Below are 18,191 nucleotides of genomic sequence, written 5' to 3' on the forward strand. Positions count from 1 at the left end.
AATGGCACTGCAGTTTATGCCGGCAAAATTAGTCTTACAGACCTGACTGGCGTATCCATTCCCCACACTTAGACCTGGAGGTATAGGGGAATCTGAAGGCCCAAATGTACAGAGAACAGTACAACAGCAGTTAGCATGTCATTTAGGCTGGAGAAAAATGTTTCCATACCCTTAATAAGCTCTATTTTAAACCAGCTTGTTTATACCAGTAAGATAGATAGATAATGGGAACTTTCTTCAGAAGTAGGCATCTGGCTGGAGCAGTACACTGAAAGGAGGAAGAGTGTTGGCTGGCTGGGTTCAAATCCTGGCTCCTCCACCTACTAATCTTGTGACCTCTCACCTTCTCCGGGACTTGGCTCCCTCAATTATCCTCCCGCCAAAGCATAGCCTTCTGCCCATCTGCTAGACATGCCCATCAGAAGGCCAGCATGCCTTATTGGCTCCCATCTTCAGAAAGGTCTGCTTTGCTTCCCTCCAGCTCCCTAAAGCTACTCCCCTAATTTTCTGCTCCCCTCTACAGACTAGTTTTATGAGAGAGTTGACTACAACCATTGTCCCTGCTTCTTCCCTTCCTGTTGATTTTTGCAAGCCATTCTAACCCATCTTCCATGTGCCTCACTCCCCTGGTGCTCATTTATTCTCACTGTACTTGACCTCTCAACAGCCTTCACTGCAATCCATCACAGCCGTTTCCTTGAAACACTTCCCTTAGTTTCTGTACAACTGCACTTTCCTCTGAGTAAAATGCCTCCACTTAGTTGCCTACTTTGACACTGATGTTAGTAGCTCAGAGGCCTCCCTTAATGTCAAGACTTACTGAATTCTTAGTAGTTGTGTGTTAGACTTTACCCCTGGTTACATGAGGTATTTCTGCATTATCATATAGACTAGGCTTGGAAGATGTCAATGATTCTTAAAAGAAAAATTGTGATCCCTTCTGCTGTCATTCGCAGGAGGCTGTAGAGAAAGCCGCTCGTTGAACAGGCAAGCGGCCTATTGTACATATTAAATGTATTTACTCTTCTACAATTTAACATCTTTGGGTCATTATCTATTAGAAGACTTCTTCTAAGTCTGTGTGATATTTTTCTTTTGGAGATTCTGTGTTAGAATTACTGGTAATACATTGAGTATAGTTAATAAAATAGTGATTCCTACTAATAAGGCCAAGAAAAACCTTTGGTATGTAAGACAAGGTGATCCTTAGTACTGTACTTCAGAGTTGTTTTTATTTTTCGCATATTCGTTTGCAGCTGATATAAACTTTCTTTGATTTTTTTCTTTGGATAACCATGTTAGAAACTTCAACTATGAATATATTTTGTTGACTTAAATAGGACACTTTTTATAGTATACAAGGGAAACTACATGAGGGAGTGTGATATTTTACAAAATATCCAAGCTTTAGAACCAGAGAGACCTGGGTTGGAATTATCACTTAATGGCTGTATGATCTTTTTTTTTTTTTGGAGTATAGTTGATTAACAATGATGTGCTAGTTACAGGTGTACAGCAAAGAATGGCTGTATGATCTCGAGCAAGTTGCTTGACATCCTTGATATCTACTTTCTGTGACATTTCTCCTCTTTAAAAAGTTATAGGTAGGGAGGATAGTAATACCTACCATTCTGAGATGAAAATGTAAGGATTTGTAAGTACATGGTACTTACATGTACTTACATGATGGTACTCCATCACTTGTGGCTTTTATTATTCTCAGTCTGTTTTTTGGAAATGATCAATATGTAGGAATTTGATGACCATCTCTTTAGCTGCCTCCTGGCTCTCTTGAGGCTCCTAGGTGGATGAAGGCTTCCAACAGCCTTTAGGTTTAGTATAATAGTTGTTCTGGTAAAGCGATAAAGATAGGTCATTGGGAATTCGATCATGACAGCAAACAGAAGAATGTCTGAAGTCAAACATGAACAGATGAACTTAAACAGCATTTTGTGGTCCTCTCTAACCATCTTATATATTGGATTTTAAAATGAAAGTGCAGAGTTTGCTGGTTTCTCCCAAACAGATTGTGACTATAAATGAACAGTATTGAAACTAACCTTTCTTTTTTTTTTTTTTGGCCGTGCCGCGAGGCGTGTGAGATCTTAGTTCCCCGACCAGGGATCAAACCCATGCCCCCTGCAGTGGGAGCACAGAGTCTCAACCACTGGACCGCCAGGGAAGTCCCCTAACCTTTCTGTTCTGGACTTTGATACTTTGAAGAAAGAAACATATACCAGTTAAATCTTCTCTGACAACTGAAATTGCATCACGCAAACTCCTACAACAGAGAAGATAAGGTCCTGCTGTCCTGAGTAGCATTAACCAGGGATCATTTTCACAGGACAGTGGATTTTTGACTAAGTCCTCTAACAAAATAAATACTAACCCTGACTTGTCACCTCCTCTTTAAAAATCCAGCATGTTGTTCCATTGTCACTGGAATAATTATAGTTTATTGTGATCTCTCCCTTCTTCCCCCCTTCCCATTAATACTGTAGCTCCTTTGACTCCTAAAAAATATCCCCTTTTAGAAGCTTTCTCAAGCAAAGAACAGCATTGTACTTTCTTATCATTCCTGTAAGGTTTGCTTCACAATTGTCACTGTAAAGTTCTTGATCAAAGTGTTTCGTAAATCTCATGATTTGGGTGAGAGGGCGAGTTGAAATTGATTATGATTTTTTCCCCTGTATATTCTTTTTGTTACATCAGGTTGCAGCAAAAAGTACCCCCCCACACAAAAAAAACCCTTGATTTGTTATAGGAGACCTCAAGAATTATTTTGAATTTTTTCATATCATTTGATCTCATTTTATTATTGATGTTTCTTGAAAGAATCAGGAAGAAATAGAAAGTGTTTACACCATTGGAAATCACTATTTATTAGCCTCTTTCCTAAGAAGGTGTCTTACCATTTTCTCTGGGTGAGTGTAGGCTAATGGAATACCTCACTGCTAGGACAGACTTGCTAAAAATAATGGAAACTTCTGGATGTCTAGAGATTAATTCGTGTATAGTAGGCATCTCTAATACACCCATTCCTAGCATGAACAATAGTCTTATATTTGAATATCATGTTAGTCTGCTATTGCTGTATAGCAAATTACCACAAACTTAGCTTAAAACAAAACAACACACATTTATTATCTCATGGTTTCCATGGGTCAAGAGTCTGGGCACAGCTTAACTGGTCTCTTTGCTCAGGGACTCACAAGGCTGCAATTAAAATTTTGTCCAGGTTGCATTCTTTTCTGGAGCTTAGTGTTTTCTTGCACATGCTCGCGATTGTCGGTAGAATTCTGTTCCTTGTAGCTTTAAGACTAAGGCCCCAGCTTTCTTTTTTTTTTTTTTTTTTTTTAGCTTACCCTTCCCCCTCCCCATATCCTCAAGTCCATTCTCAAGTAGGTCTGTGTCTTTATTCCTGTTTTACCACTAGGTTCTTCATGACATTTTTTTTTCTTAAATTCCATATATATGTCTTAGCATACAGTATTTGTCTTTCTCTTTCTGACTTACTTCACTCTGTATGACAGACTCTAGGTCTATCCACCTCATTACATATAGCTCAATTTCGTTTCTTTTTATGGCTGAGTAATATTCCGTTGTATATATGTGCCACATCTTCTTTATCCATTCATCTGATGATGGACACTTAGGTTGTTTCCATCTCTGGGCTATTGTAAATAGAGCCCAGCTTTCTTAAAAGCTGTCTGTCAGCCACAGCCCCACTTAGTCCCTCGAGGTCCCTATAGTTCTTTGCCATGTGACCTTCTCACAGGCCTTTTTATCACACGGCAGCTTACTACTTCAAAGCCAGCAAGAGAATCTCTCTGACTTCTTTTTTTTTTTTTTTTTTTTTTGCGGTACACGGGCACCTCACTGCTGTGGCCTCTCCTGTTGCGGAGCGCAGGCCCAGCAGCCACGGCTCACGGGCCCAGCTGCTCCGCGGCATGTGGGATCCTCCCGGACCGGGGCATGAACCCATGTCCCCTGCATCAGCAGGCGGACTCTCAACCACTGTGCCACCAGGGAAGCCCCTCTCTGACTTCTAATTCTTCTCTTTTTTGTCTAATTTTATTTCTTTATAAATTTATTTATTTATTTTTGGCTGTATTTGATCTTCATTGCTGTGCACGGGCTTTCTCTAGTTGTGGTGAGCGGGGGCTACTCTTTGTTGCAGCGTGTGTGCTTCTTATTGCGGTGGCTTCTGTTGTTGCGGAGCACGGGCTCTAGGAGTGCGGGCTTCAGTGGTTGTGGTTCACAGGCTCTAGAGCACAGTCTCAGTAGTTGTGGTGCATGGGCTTAGTTGCTCCGTGGCATGTGGGATCTTCCCGGACCAGGGCTCGAACCCATGTCCCCTGCATTGGCATGCAGATTCTTAACCACTGTGCCACCAGGAAAGTCCCTGATGCTTCTTTTGAAGGACTCATCTGATGAAGTCAGGCCCACCCAGCATAATAATCCTTTACTAACTCAAAGTCACCTGGTTAGGGACCTTAATTACATTCACAAAAGTTCTTTCCCCTTGGCAATATAACAACCTAATCACAAGAATGACATCCATTTTATTCACAGGTACCACCCACATTCAAGGGGAAGGGATTATATAAAGTCTGCAACCAAGGGGCCACGAACTTTGGGATCTTCTTAGAAATCTGACTACCACAAATATCAATGATGAAGCTAACAGAATCTTTTTGAATACTGTATTTGGCCAATACTTTCACTCACAACTGCCTCCAGGGAACAGAATAACTGAAAGACTAGAATTTCATGTACGTTTGTTGCCTTTGTCCATTGAACACTATTTGAAATGACTCAGATAGCTTAGAAAAATGGCTAATTGGAGAGAAATTCAGAAAGTCTAGTTGTTAGAAAGCCAATGGCTAGCCAAAAAGCTTCTTGAAATTCATCTCCTATTCTATTTACCACCATTGGGTTTTTATAGCAATCAATAGGAGAGAATGTCCCTTTTTTTTTTAACATCTTTCTTGGAGTATAATTTCTTTACCATGGTGTGTTAGTTTCTGCTTTATAACAAAGTGAATCAGCTACACATATACATACATCCCCATATCTCCTCCCTCTTGTGTCTCCCTCCCACCCTCCCTATCCCACCCCTCTAGGTGGTCAAAAAGCACTGAGCTGATCTCCCTGTGCTATGTGGCTGCTTCCCACTAGCTATCTATTTTACATTTGGTAGTATATATAAGTCCATGCCACCCTCTCACTTCATCCCACCTTACCCTTCCCCCTCGCCGTGTCCTCAAGTCCATTCTCTACATCTGTGTCTTCATTCCTGTCCTGCCCCTAGTTTCTTCAGAACCATTTTTTTTTCCTTTTTTTTTTTTAGATTCCATATATATCTGGTAGCATACAGTGTTTGTTTTTCTCATTCTGACTTACTTCACTCTGTATGACAGACTCTGGGTCCATCCACCTCACTACAAATAACTCAATTTCGTTTCTTTTTATGGCTGAGTAGTATTGCATTGTATATATGTGCCACATCTTCTTTATCCATTCATCTGTCAATGGACACTTAGGTTGCTTCCATGTCCTGGCTATTGTAAATAGAGCTGCAATGAACATAGTGGTACATGACTTTTTTAAAATTATGTTTTACTCTGGGTATATGCCCAGTAGTAGGATTGCTGCATCGTATGGTAGTTCTATTTCTAGTTTTTTAAGGAACCTCCATACTGTTCTTCATAGTGGCTGAATCAATTTATATTCCCACCAGCAGTGCAAGAGGGTTCCCTTTTCTCCACACGCTATCCAGCATTTATTGTTTGTAGATTTTTTGATGATGGCCATTGTGACTGCTGTGCGGTGATACTTCTTTGCAGTTTTGATTTGCATTTCTCTAATAATTAGTGATGTTGAGCATCCTTTCATATGTTTGTTGGCAATCTGTATATCTTCTTTGGAGAAATGTCTATTTAGGTCTTCTGCCCATTTTTATTTATTTATTTATTTATTTATTTATTTATTTATTTTGTGGTATGCGGGCCTCTCACTGTTGTGGCTTCTCCCGTTGCGGAGCACAGGCTCTGGACGCGCAGGCTCAGCGGCCATGGCTCACAGGCCCAGCCGCTCCGCGGCATGTGGGATCTTCCCGGACCGGGGCATGAACCCCTATCCCCTGCATCGGCAGGCGGACTCTCAACCACTGCGCCACCAGGGAAGCCCATTCTGCCCATTTTTAGACTGGGATGTTTGTTTTTTGATATTGAGCTGAATAAGCTGCTTGTAAATTTGGGAGATTAATCCTTTGTCAGTTGCTTCATTTGCAAATATTTTCTCCCATTCTGAGGGTTGTCTTTTCATCTTGTTTATGGTTTCCTTTGCTGTGCAAAAGCTTATAAGGTTCATGAGGTCCCATTTGTTTATTTTTGTTTTTATTCCCATTTTTCTAGGACATGGGTCAAAAAGGATCTTGCTGTGATTTATGTCACAGTGTTCTGCCTATGTTTTCCTCTAAGAGTTTTATAGTGTCTGGCCTTACATTTAGGTCTTTAATCCATCTTGAGTTTATTTTTCTGTATGGTGTTAGGGAGTGTTCTAATTTCATTCTTTTACATGTAGCTGTCCAGTTTTCCCAGGACCACTTATTGAAAAGACTGTCTTTTCTCCATTGTATATTCTTGCCTCCTTTATCAAAAATAAGGTGACCCTAGCTATGTTGGTTTATCTCTGGGCTTTCTATCCTGTTCCACTGATCTATATTTCTGTTTTTGTGCCAGTACCATACTGTCTTGATTACTGTAGCTTTGTAGTATAGTCTGAAGTCAGGGAGCCTGATTCCACCAGCTCCGTTTTTCTTTCTCAAGATTGCTTTGGCTATTCAGGCTCTTTTGTGTTTCCATACAAATTATGAAATGTTTTGTTCTAGCTCTGTGAAAAGTGCCATTGGTATTTTGACAGGGATTGCATTGAATGTGTAGATTGCTTTGGGTAGTAGAGTCATTTTCACAATGTTGATTCTTCCAATCCAAGAACGTGGTATATCTCTCCATCTGTTTGTATCATCTTTAATTTCTTTCATCAGTGTCATAATTTTCTGCATACAGGTCTTTTGTCTCCTTAGGTAGGTTTATTCCTAGGAATTTTATTCTTTTGGTTGTAGTGGTAAATGGAAGTGTTTCCTTAATTTCTCTTTCACATTTTTCATCATTAGTGTATAGGAATGCAAGAGATTTCTGTGCATTAATTTTCTATCCTGCTACTTTACCAAATTCATTGATTAGCTCTAGTAGTTTTCTGGTAGAGTCTTTAGGATTCTCTCTATATAGTATCATGTCATCTGCAAACAGTGACAGCTTTACTTCTTCTTTTCCAATTTGGATTCCTTTTATTTGTTTTTCTTCTCTGATTGCTGTGGCTAAAACTTCCAAAACTATGTTGAGTAATACTGGTGAAAGAGGGCAACCTTGTCTTGTTCCTGACCTTAATGGAAATGGTTTCAGTTTTTCACCATTGAGAATGATGTTGGCTGTGAGTTTGTCATATATGGCCTTTATTATGTTGAGGTAAGTTCCCTCTATGCCTACTTTCTGCAGGATTTTTATCATAAATGGGTGTTAAATTTTGTCAAAAGCTTTTTCTGCATTATTGAGATGATCATATGGTTTTTATCCTTCAATTTGTTAATATGGTGTATCACATTGATTGATTTGCATATATTGAAGAATCCTTGCATTCCTGGGATAAACCCCACTTGATCATGGTGTATGATCCTTTTAATGTGCTGTTGGATTCTGTTTGCTAGTATTTTGTTGAGGATTTTTGCATCTATGTTCATCAGTGATATTGGCCTGTAGTTTTCTTTCTTTGTGACATCTTTGTCTGGTTTTGGTATCAGGGTGATGGTGGTCTTGTAGAATGAGTTTGGGAGTGTTCCTCCCTCTGCTATATTTTAGAAGAGTTTGAGAAGGATAGTTGTTAGCTCTTCTCTAAATGTTTGATAGGATTTGGCTTTGAAGCCATCTGGTCCTGGGCTTTTGTTTGTTGGAATATTTTTAATCACAGTCTCAATTTCAGTGCTTGTGATTGGTCTGTTTATATTTTCTATTTCTTCCTGGTTCAGTCTCAGAAGGTTGTGCTTTCCTAAGACTTTGTCCATTTCTTCCTGGTTGTCCAATAAGCATAGAGTTGCTTGTAGTAATCTCTCATGATCCTTTGTATTTCTGCAGTGTCAGTTGTTACTTCTCCTTTTTCATTTCTAACTCTATTGATTTGAGTCTTCTCCCTTTTTTTCTTGATGAGTCTGGCTAATGGTTTATCAATTTTGTTTACCTTCTCAAAGAACCAGCTTTTAGTTTTATTGATCTTTGCTATTGTTTCCTTCATTTCTTTTTCATTTATTTCTGATCTGATCTTTATGATTTCTTCTGCTAACTTAGGGATTTTTTGTTTTTCTTTCTCAAATTGCTTTAGGTGTAAGGTTAGGTTGTTTATTTGAGATGTTTCTTTTTTCTTGAGGTAGGATTGTATTGCTATAAACTTTCCTCTTAGAACTGATTTTGCTCCATCCCATAGGTTGTGGGTCGTCGTGTTTTCATTGTCATTTGTTTCTAGGTATTTTTTTATTTCCTCTTTGATTTCTTCAGTGATCTCTTCGTTATTAAGTAGTGTATTGTTTAGCCTCCATGTGTTTGTATTCTTTACAGATTTTTTCCTATAATTTATATCTAGTCTGATAGTGTTGTGGTCAGAAAAGCTACTTGATATGATATCAACTTTCTTAAATTTACCAAGGCTTGATTTGTGACCCAAGGTATGATCTATACTGGAGAATGTTCCAAGAGCACTTGAGAAGAAAGTGTATTCTGTTGTTTTTGGATGGAATGTCCTATAAATATCAATTAAGTCCATCTTGTTTAATGTATCATTTAAAGCTTGTGTTCCCTTATTTATTTTCATTTTGGATGATCTGTCCGTTGTTGAAAGTGGGGTGTTAAAGTCCCCTACTATGATTGTGTTACTGTCGATTTCCCCTTTTATGGCTGTTAGCATTTGCCTTATGTATTGAGGTGCTCCTCTGTTGGGTGCATAAATATTTACAATTGTTATATCTTCTTCATGGATCGATCCCTTGATCATTATGTAGTGTCCCTCTTTGTCTCTTGTAATAGTCTTTATTTTAATGTTTGTATTGTCTGATATGCGCATTGTTACTCCAGCTGTCTTCTGATTTCCGTTTGCATAGAATATCTTTTTCCATCCCCTCACTTTCAGTCTGTATGTGTCCCTAGGTCTGAAGTGGGTTTCTTGTAGGCAACATATATGCGGGTCTTGTTTTTGTATCCACTCAGCTAGTCTGTGTCTTTTGGTTGGAGCATTTAATCCACTCACGTTTAAGGTAATTATTGATATGTATGTTCCTATTCCCATTTTCTTAATTGTTTTGGGTTTGTTATTGTAGGTCTTTTCCTTCTCTGTTTTTCCTGCCTAGAGAAGTTCCTTTAGCATTTGTTGTAAATCTGGTTTACTGGTGCTGAATTCTCTTAACTTTTGCTTGTCTGTAAAGGTTTTAATTTCTCCATCGAATCTGAATGAGATCCTTGCTGGGTAGAGTAATCTTGGTTGTTGATTCTTCCCTTTCATGACTTTAAATATGTCCTGCCACTCCCTTCTGGCTTGCAGAGTTTGTGCTGAAAGATCAGCTGTTGACCTTATGGGGATTCCCTTTTATGTTATTTGTTGTTTTTCCCTAGCTGCTTTTAATATTTTTTCTTTGTGTTTTATTTTTGATAGTTTGATTAATATGTGTCTTGGCGTGTTTCTCCTTGGATTTATCCTGTATGGGACTCCCTGTGCTTCCTGGACTTGATTAACTATTTCCTTTCCCATATTAGGGATGTTTTCAACTATAATCTCTTCAGATATTTTCTCAGTCCCTTTCTTTTTCTCTTCTTCTTCGGGGACCCCTATAATTCGAATGTTGGTGTGTTTGATGTTGTCCCAGAGGCTTCTGAGACTATCCTCAATTCTCTTCATTCTTTTTTCTTTATTCTGCTCTGCAGTAGTTATTTCCAGTATTTTATCTTCCAGGTCACTTATCTGTTCTTCTGCCTCAGTTATTCTGCTATTGATTCCTTCCAGAGAATTTTTAATTTCATTTATTGTGTTGTTCATCATTTTTTTTTCCTTTTTAGTACTTCTAGGTCCTTGTTAAACGTTTCTTGTATTTTCTTCATCCTATTTCCAAGATTTTGGATCATCTTTACTATCATTACTCTGAATTCTTTTTCAGGTAGACTGCCTATTTCCTCTTTATTTGTTTGGTCTGATGGGTTTTTACCTTGCTCCTTCATCTGCTGTGTGTTTCTCTGTCTTCTCTTTTTTCTTAACTTACTGTGTTTGGGGTCTCCCTTTCACAGGCTGCCGGTTCGTAATTCCTGTTGTTTTTAGTGTCTGCCCCCAGTGGCTAAGGTTGTTTCAGTGGGTTGTGTAGGCTTCCTGGTGGAGGGGACTAGTGCCTGTGTTCTGGTGGATGAGGCTGGATCTTGTCTTTCTGGTGGGAAGGACCATGTCTAGTGGTGTGTTTTGGGGTGTCTGTGACCTCATTATGATTTTAGGCAGCCTCTCTGCTAATGGGTGGGTTTTGTTCCTGTCTTCCTAGTTGTTTGGCATAGGATGTCCAGCATTGTAGCTTGCTGGTCATTGAGTGGAGCTGGGTCTTAGTGTTGAGATGGAGATCTCTGGGAGAGCTTTCAGCATTTGATATTACATGGAGCTGGGAGGTCTTTGGTGGATCAGTGTCCTAAACTCGGCTCTCCCACCTCAGAGGCAGAGGCCTGACATCCGGCCAGAGCACCAAGACCCTGTCAGCCATATGGCTCAGAAGAAAAGGGAGAAAAAAAGAAAGAAATAAAATAAAATAAAATAGTTATTAAAATAAAAAATAATTATAAAAAATTTTAAAGTAATAAAAAAAGAAAGAAAGAAGAGGGCAACCAAACCAGAAAACAAATCCACCAATGATAACAAGCACTAAAAGCTATACTAAAAACAAAAAACAACAAAAAATCCGGACAGACAGAACCCTAGGGCAAATGGTAAAAGCAAAGCTATACAGACAAAATCACACAAATAAGCATATGCATACATGCTTGCAAAAAATGAAAAAGGAAAAAAATATATATATCTATATATTAAAAAAATGGAAGAGAGCAACCAAATCAATAAACAAATCTGCCAATGATGATAAACTCTAAATACTAAAGAAAGATAAACATAAAACCAGAAACAAATTAGATACTGAAAGCAAACCCCAAGTCTATAATTGCTCCCAAAGTCCATCGCCTCAATTTTGGGATGATTGATTGTCTATTCAGGTATTCCACAGATGCAGGGTACATCAAGTTGATTGAGGAGCTTTAATCCGCTGCTCCTGAGGCTGCTGGGATAGATTCCCTTTCTCTTCTTTGTTTGCACAGCTCCCAGGGTTCAGCTTTGGATTTGGACTTGCCTCTGCATGTAGGTTGCCTGAGGGCATCTGTTCTTCGCCCAGAAAGGACGGGGTTAAAGGAACAGCTGATTTGGGGGCTCTGGCTCACTCAGGCCGGGGGGAGGGAGGGGTATGGATGCGGGGTGAGCCTGTGGCAGCAGAGGCCGGTGTGACGTTGCACCAGCCTGAGGCGCACCGTGTGTTCTGCTGGGGAAGTTGTGCCTGGATCATGGGACCCTGGCAGTGGCGGGCTGCACAGGCTCCTGGGATGGGAGGTGTGTATACTGACCTGTGCTTGCACAGAGGCTTCTTGGTGGCTGCAGCAGCAGCCTTAGCATCCCATGCCCGTCTCTGGGGTCCGCGCTGATAGCCATGGCTCGCGCCCGTCTCTGGATCTCGTTTAGGTGGTACTCTGAATCCCCTCTCCTTCTGTACCCCGAAACAATGGTCTCTTGCCTCTTAGGTGGGTCCACACTTTTTCCTGGACACCCTCCCGGCTAGCTGTGGTGCACTAGCCCCCTTCAGGGTGTGTTCACGCAGCCAACCCCAGTCCTCTCCCTGGGATCTGACCTCTGAAGAAGCCGGAGCCTCAGCTCCCAGCCCCCACCCATCCCGGCCGGTGAGCAGACAAGCCTCTCGGGCTGGTGAGTGCTGGTCGGCACTGACCCTCTGTGCGGGAATCTCTCCGCTTTGCCCTCCGCAACCCTGTTGCTGCGCTCTCCTCCGTGGTTTGGAAGCTCCCCCGTCCACCACCCCCCATCTCCGCCAGTGAAGGGGCTTCCTAATGTGTGGAAACCTTTCATCCTTCACAGCCCTCCCACTGGTGCAGGTCCTATCCCTATTCTTTTGTCTCTGTTTTTTCTTTTGCCCTACCCAGGTATGTGGGGAGTTTCTTGCCTTTTGGGAAGTCTGAGGTCTTCTGCCAGCGTTCAGTAGGTGTTCTGTAGGAGTTGTTCCACATGTAGATGTATTTCTGATGTATTTGTGGGGAGGAAGGTGATCTCCATGTATTACTCTTCCGCCATCTTGAAGGTCTCTGGGAATGTCCCATTGAAACAAAACATTATGGTAAATTTCTGCTTCCAATTCTATGTAATTCTTTATTTTTACATATTGAAAGGAACTTTGAAGTAATATTTTGTTTGTTCCAGAAAAATGTGTAGCATTACTTTATAATCTTTTTTTTTAAATCTGATACTTATAAAAAATAGTTTTAAATCAAAATTTTGACTCATTAAGAGAAAGCCAATCAGTCAATCTTTGCAGTAATTGTGTAACAGTTGTGCATAGCTATTTGGTAAAAGAAATTTTAACAAAGAGCTTATTTTTAAAGTAATGTACAGAAACCAAATTTGATTTCAAAAATAAAAGCCAGGATTAATGTTGTCTAGCTTTAAGCATAAAGCAGTTGACTAGCATTTTAAAACTTCATTTGGTCAATTAAGTATACAAAGCAAATTAACGAAAACATACATTATGCATATGGAGAAAATATAAGTAAATAATAAGGAAACATGCTCAATATGAGCCTTTAAAAATTGAAAACACAAAGTAATTTTGAGATTCATGACAGCCTTGGGGTTCATATTACTTGACCGTGATAAATTTAGAAGGTTATACAGAGTTTGGCTTGTTCTTCCTATATGCAGAAAGTATTTCTTCTCTCTTTAACCCTTTCAAAGGGGATTTAAATTTTGATCATTTTGAATCCATTTACTAACTTGATAAGCATTTTCATGCTTATTGTCTATATTTGACTTCCACTTCCCCTTTTAAAAGCGTTAAGTGGTGGGTTTAAATCATGTCAACATTTCTGACGTATTTAGAATTGCATGGGTTGGAAAACATGAACTTTTCAAAGAAATGACTTTTCCTTGAGTCTAGCCATTTGCTTTCTTTAATAAGATTAGTTCAGATACTGCACTTCATCATCAATTCCATCATCTGAAAAAAATTCTGCCATCTCAAAAGTTTTAACATTTTCATTTTCTATTCTATTTCTGTTCCATGACACATAATTCAGGCATTTGACTGAGTTTAAATCAGTGGACTGGTTGGAAGCCTAAAAATTGCCTTGCACAGAAGAGTTTTGAATGAATTGGGAGATTTCTTTACATTTGGGAGCTTTTTATTTCTTTCCTTTCATTTTTTAATTTGATCTCCTCTGTGATGTAATTACATGATGATACCTTAGGTTAGGTTACTTGTAATGAATGTTGATCCAAAATCTCAATTCGTCCTAACGACGTTAGGACATTGGCATGCCATGACTTTGGTTACTGATTCATCGAGCAAACAAATATAGCTAAAGTCACTTAGTGACTTGTTTCTAATTCAAATCACACACATATTGATCTGTAGAATGGATCTGATCTGGATTTGTCTAGCTCGTGTGAAATCACACGCCACTTCATGTTGTCCTTATGTCTGACTATGCAAATGTGCTTGCCGATTTGCAATTTGTTTCTTTCTTAGGGTCAAAACCCCAAGTTTTGCTCTGTCCAGGCATCTATTAGTAAAGCCACAGATCTCTTAGTAAAGCCACAAACTACCTGTACAGGTAGTTTACATATCTTTTCAGACCACTTGATATGTTCTAGACTCTTTGTTAGATAGCCTGAAAATAGAGGCAGGCAAAGCAGACCTCGTGTCTCTCCTTATAGAATCTGTGGTCACACTTGAAGGTTGTCTTGTAGAATTTCATTAAGGAAATCTGTGATTAGAAATAACAAGGACATGTTTAGACAAACTAACTAAATTTCTAAACAGATCTATACCTATAAAGTGCTTAGAATAGTACATGGAACTTAGCAAGTACTCGGTAACATTTACATGCCAATATCATTATTATTTTTATTACTTATTTTTCTAGTTCACCCAAATAATTCTCTGGTCATAGGCAGAACATAATACATGTAGATATGTATAAGTAAAATGAGATTTGGTTCTTTAAACATGAAATCAGACCAATTTTGTGCTGCAAATTTAAAAGAGCCCAAATTTTTCCTGTGATGTGGAGACTAGGAGTCATTTCCTTTATTTTTATATCCAAGCTTTCATTGTTTTAATTGGCACCCTACCAAACTGATAGATGCCTCTAGTTGTGTGTGTCAGCGTAGTTGCCGAGAACATTACAGATGCAGTAATTACAAGGGACCATTTTCCCATTACTTTCTTCCCAAAGCGTTTCCTATGCTGGAAATGCTATGAAAAGTTTAGACTATAGTAAAAATACTATTTTTTTAAAAACAAGCTTTATTTTCTTAAAATAAAATATGTTCGTCGTAGAAAAAACAAGTCAGCAAAAAGAAGCAGTGAAAATCACTCAAATCCAACATGCAGAGAGAACTACTGTTATAGTTTATGCATATTTCTTTCCAGTTCTTTCTCTGTACATAAAAATACATTTTAAAATGGCATCATTGTATAATATCTTATTTTGTAATTGCTTTCCATGTCTTTATTTCATGTCATTAAATATCTTTCCATTGTCATTATTCTTTTACAGTGTTATTTGCATTTGTTATACCTTATTTAACCATTTAACTTTTATTTTTTAACTTTTACCTTTTCTTTTTTTTCTATTATAAATTATTCATTGGATGAGCAACTGAGTTACCACTGATGAGGGTTTTTTAAATGTTAAAACAGCTAAATTGTATAAAATGTGGAGAGAGTGCCTTGACACTGAAGTAAAGTAACTGGCAAGATAAGATGATTGCATATGAGGTCCTCATATGCTTCTATAACCTTCTTTACAAAGGGTCCGAAAGGCCACTGGCTCAGACAACAACTTCAGGAAGCACTGGGGAAGTGGTGCTCCATAATTAGAGAAGATCAGTAACCCCAAAATGGACTGTGATTTAGGAGAGTAAGTTGAAATCAACTCTATGCTGATATCAGGGGACCGTTCTGTCACCTGTTTGTTCCTATGACAAATTCAAACCAATTCAAAACAAATTTTCCCTTCACAGGTAGATTTCTTTTTTAAATTCTTTTAAGTTTAATCTTTTAGGTTGCATAAACTGTTGTTCCGTGATTTAAGTGTGCTTGTCAATCCATCCTTCCTGCCAGGAATGCCATCTCCAACCACACTGAAGAAGTCGGAGAAGTCTGGTTTCAGCAGCCCCTCCCCTTCGCAGACCTCCTCCCTGGGAACGGCATTCACACAGCATCACCGACCTGTCATTACAGGACCCAGAGGTGAGCTGCTCCACAGACACCCTTGATTGTGCTTAGATCATGACCTTGGGACCAGAGTGGCAAAATGAGAGACATGAGACCCGAGTAGCAAAATGAGAGACAATGAGGGCTCCCCCAGAGTGGTCCTAAAGGCAGCAAGTGTTCCAATTTCTTATCCTCGGGGGCTGCTTTGGAATTGTAGGGACCCAAGAGATTTGGCATCAAACCCTGATCCTTACCTGTTTCTTTGCTGGTGGGATGTTGAAAAGAGGTGGGAGGTAATTTGAATTAAACCAAAATCAAATCTGTCCTACAAATTGTACAAGGGGCACATGCACGCGAATGTGTGTGTATTTGTGTGCGTGTGTTAGGTAGTTTATTTTTGTGTAGTCAATTACCTCTTTTCAAGCAATAGCTTATTTTCATTCTCTCACCCCTGCTGATTCCCTTTCCTTGAAACCTGATTTCAATATGTGGCATTTTACGTTGAGGTTGTCTGCAATCACTGTGTTGACGAGCCATCTTCATTCCCTTCTTTTGAAGTGGTAGATAGTTTGTCTGGTTTTCATTGCAATGTTTTCATTATTTTTGTCTCATGTGCTTTTAAGTTTATTATTAAAATGTGTCCACAAGAAATATGATTTGTATTTCACATTAAAGACAAGCTTTAAACCTCAAGAGAATGTCAGCAAATCACTTAACTTGATCTTATTGCAAGATGAAAATATTTATTAGTTTGTTTATGAAACTCCCACAGTAGGAGTACGAATAATTGTAACCACGTTTGCTTTCTCCCATCAGATTTTCGTTTAGGTAGGTTTGTGATCTACCAGCTGGTATCATAAAACATCCTAGAAAGTTATGGTCTCTTGTCTACTTTGACATACGCCTGGGGAAACTGATGTTTCTTGCATTAATCTCAATGTGAGTGCCACAAATCTGAATCCCTTTATGAATACTCTGTGTGCATCTCAGGGAAATATGGCAGTTGAGAGGGCTGGCCAGTGCACACGTGCAGAAATCACACTGAAGAAAATAAGTATTCTGACTATTGTGTGAAGCAGTTTCTCTATCCACAATTATGGATGCTCACTTGCCCCATCTTTGAACATCTTGTGATCATTGATGGAACTTTCTCAAGATCCCTAATTATTCCATTTGTGTGTGAGAGTGTGTGTGATACAATCAGAAAAGCTAAATATGTATTTTTTCCTAATTTGAAAACCTTGCATCTGAATGGGATTATGTGGTCCCAGAATGAGTCTCTTTAAATGGGGCAGTATGATATTTTCCTCGTTGTCAACATTCCTTAAGCATTGAAACTGTGGTGCGAAGTAAGAAATACAAAGCCCTTTTAGTCAGAAGATTTTTGGTCTCAGGGAGATAAGGCATGTGACGTTTCTCATCTTTATTATGGTCAGGTTAACATTCTAAATGGTAAATTAATGTAAAAAGCAGACAGTTCTGTAGGACCTCAGGGGAGGGAACTATGGAGCTTCCTTCATCCATTAAACAAGAATTTAATGAGTACCTGTCACTATACAGGCACTGGGAAATCAGTGGTTTCTGTCCTCATAGAGCATATCATCTAGTGCAGGAAAATAAGCATTTAGAAGATGATGTGGAATGCACTGTTACTTATCACTTTATATCAAATAAAGAGACTTCAAAGTGTACATAACATTGAAGTCAAATCTTAAAAGTTGCTTACACGAATGGAGGGCATTCCAAGCAAAGAAAAGACTCATGGGCGCAGCAGGGCGATAAGGATTGGGAAGCAGCAATGTCAGCAATCAGGTTAGTTGGTTAAGCTGCCTCTTTCCCTTTCCACTTACCTTCTGAATTTTTTAATATCCTCGTCAATAAAATGGGAACAATACTACTGCTGAATGAATATTTTCTCCCAACCTCATATTCTTATACAGAAACTACAATAAAACAATATTTTTAGAGACTCTTTGAGGAGCATAAAGCAATGTGCCTATGTTATCATTTATTCAGTAAATACTGAATGCCTTCTGTGTGTCTTGCCTTAAAACCATAGTTCTAGAAATCACTGAAATGATTCTAGCAGTTACTGTGGGTGCCATGATTGGGTGCTTTCTTCATGCTAAACAATCACATTTGCTAAAATGACCCACACTGGGTCGAACCAGAGGGGACCGTCTTAGCCTACAGGACAGTGAGTTTTGATCTATTCATACTCATGAAATTGTTTATGTGGCAAAGAGAAAGATGCTCAATTTAAGAATTATGGAATTCCAAAGATTCTTTTTTTTTCACCAGAATTCAAGATGGTTCCCAGCATCCTCAGTTCTCCTTTCTGGGAAATCTACTCAGGTACCCATTCTTATTGCATCCTGCCCCACTTAGTGGTCTGGTGAAGGGAAGTGGGGTAGTTGAGATGAAATACTTCAGCAGCATCTTTGTGGTCAGCATCACAGAATTGAGATAGACTAACATGAGACACTCTTGGGCTAAGACCTTTTTAAAGGTTGGTATTCAGGTGCTTATTATTTAAGACATACTTGCTACAGGTATCATAATCCTGGTT

The 18,191-nt window shown here is 39.1% G+C and overlaps 1 protein-coding gene across 2 annotated transcripts in view; it reads left to right on the forward strand.

Moving 5' to 3' along the window:
* Positions 1–18,191, forward strand: part of NFIA (nuclear factor I A) — a gene marked incomplete at its 3' end in the record, with an annotated part of 386,636 nt that overhangs the window by 296,048 nt on the left and 72,397 nt on the right. For both annotated transcript variants that reach the window (XM_079728578.1, XM_079728577.1), the window contains exon 7: positions 15,530–15,658. In XM_079728578.1, the coding sequence (XP_079584704.1) occupies positions 15,530–15,658 (129 nt within the window). The remainder of the gene's footprint in view (positions 1–15,529; positions 15,659–18,191) is intronic.

Source organism: Hyperoodon ampullatus (genome assembly GCF_949752795.1).
Source record: "Hyperoodon ampullatus genome assembly, chromosome: 2".
In the NCBI taxonomy this organism is placed as follows: Eukaryota; Metazoa; Chordata; class Mammalia; order Artiodactyla; family Ziphiidae; genus Hyperoodon; species Hyperoodon ampullatus.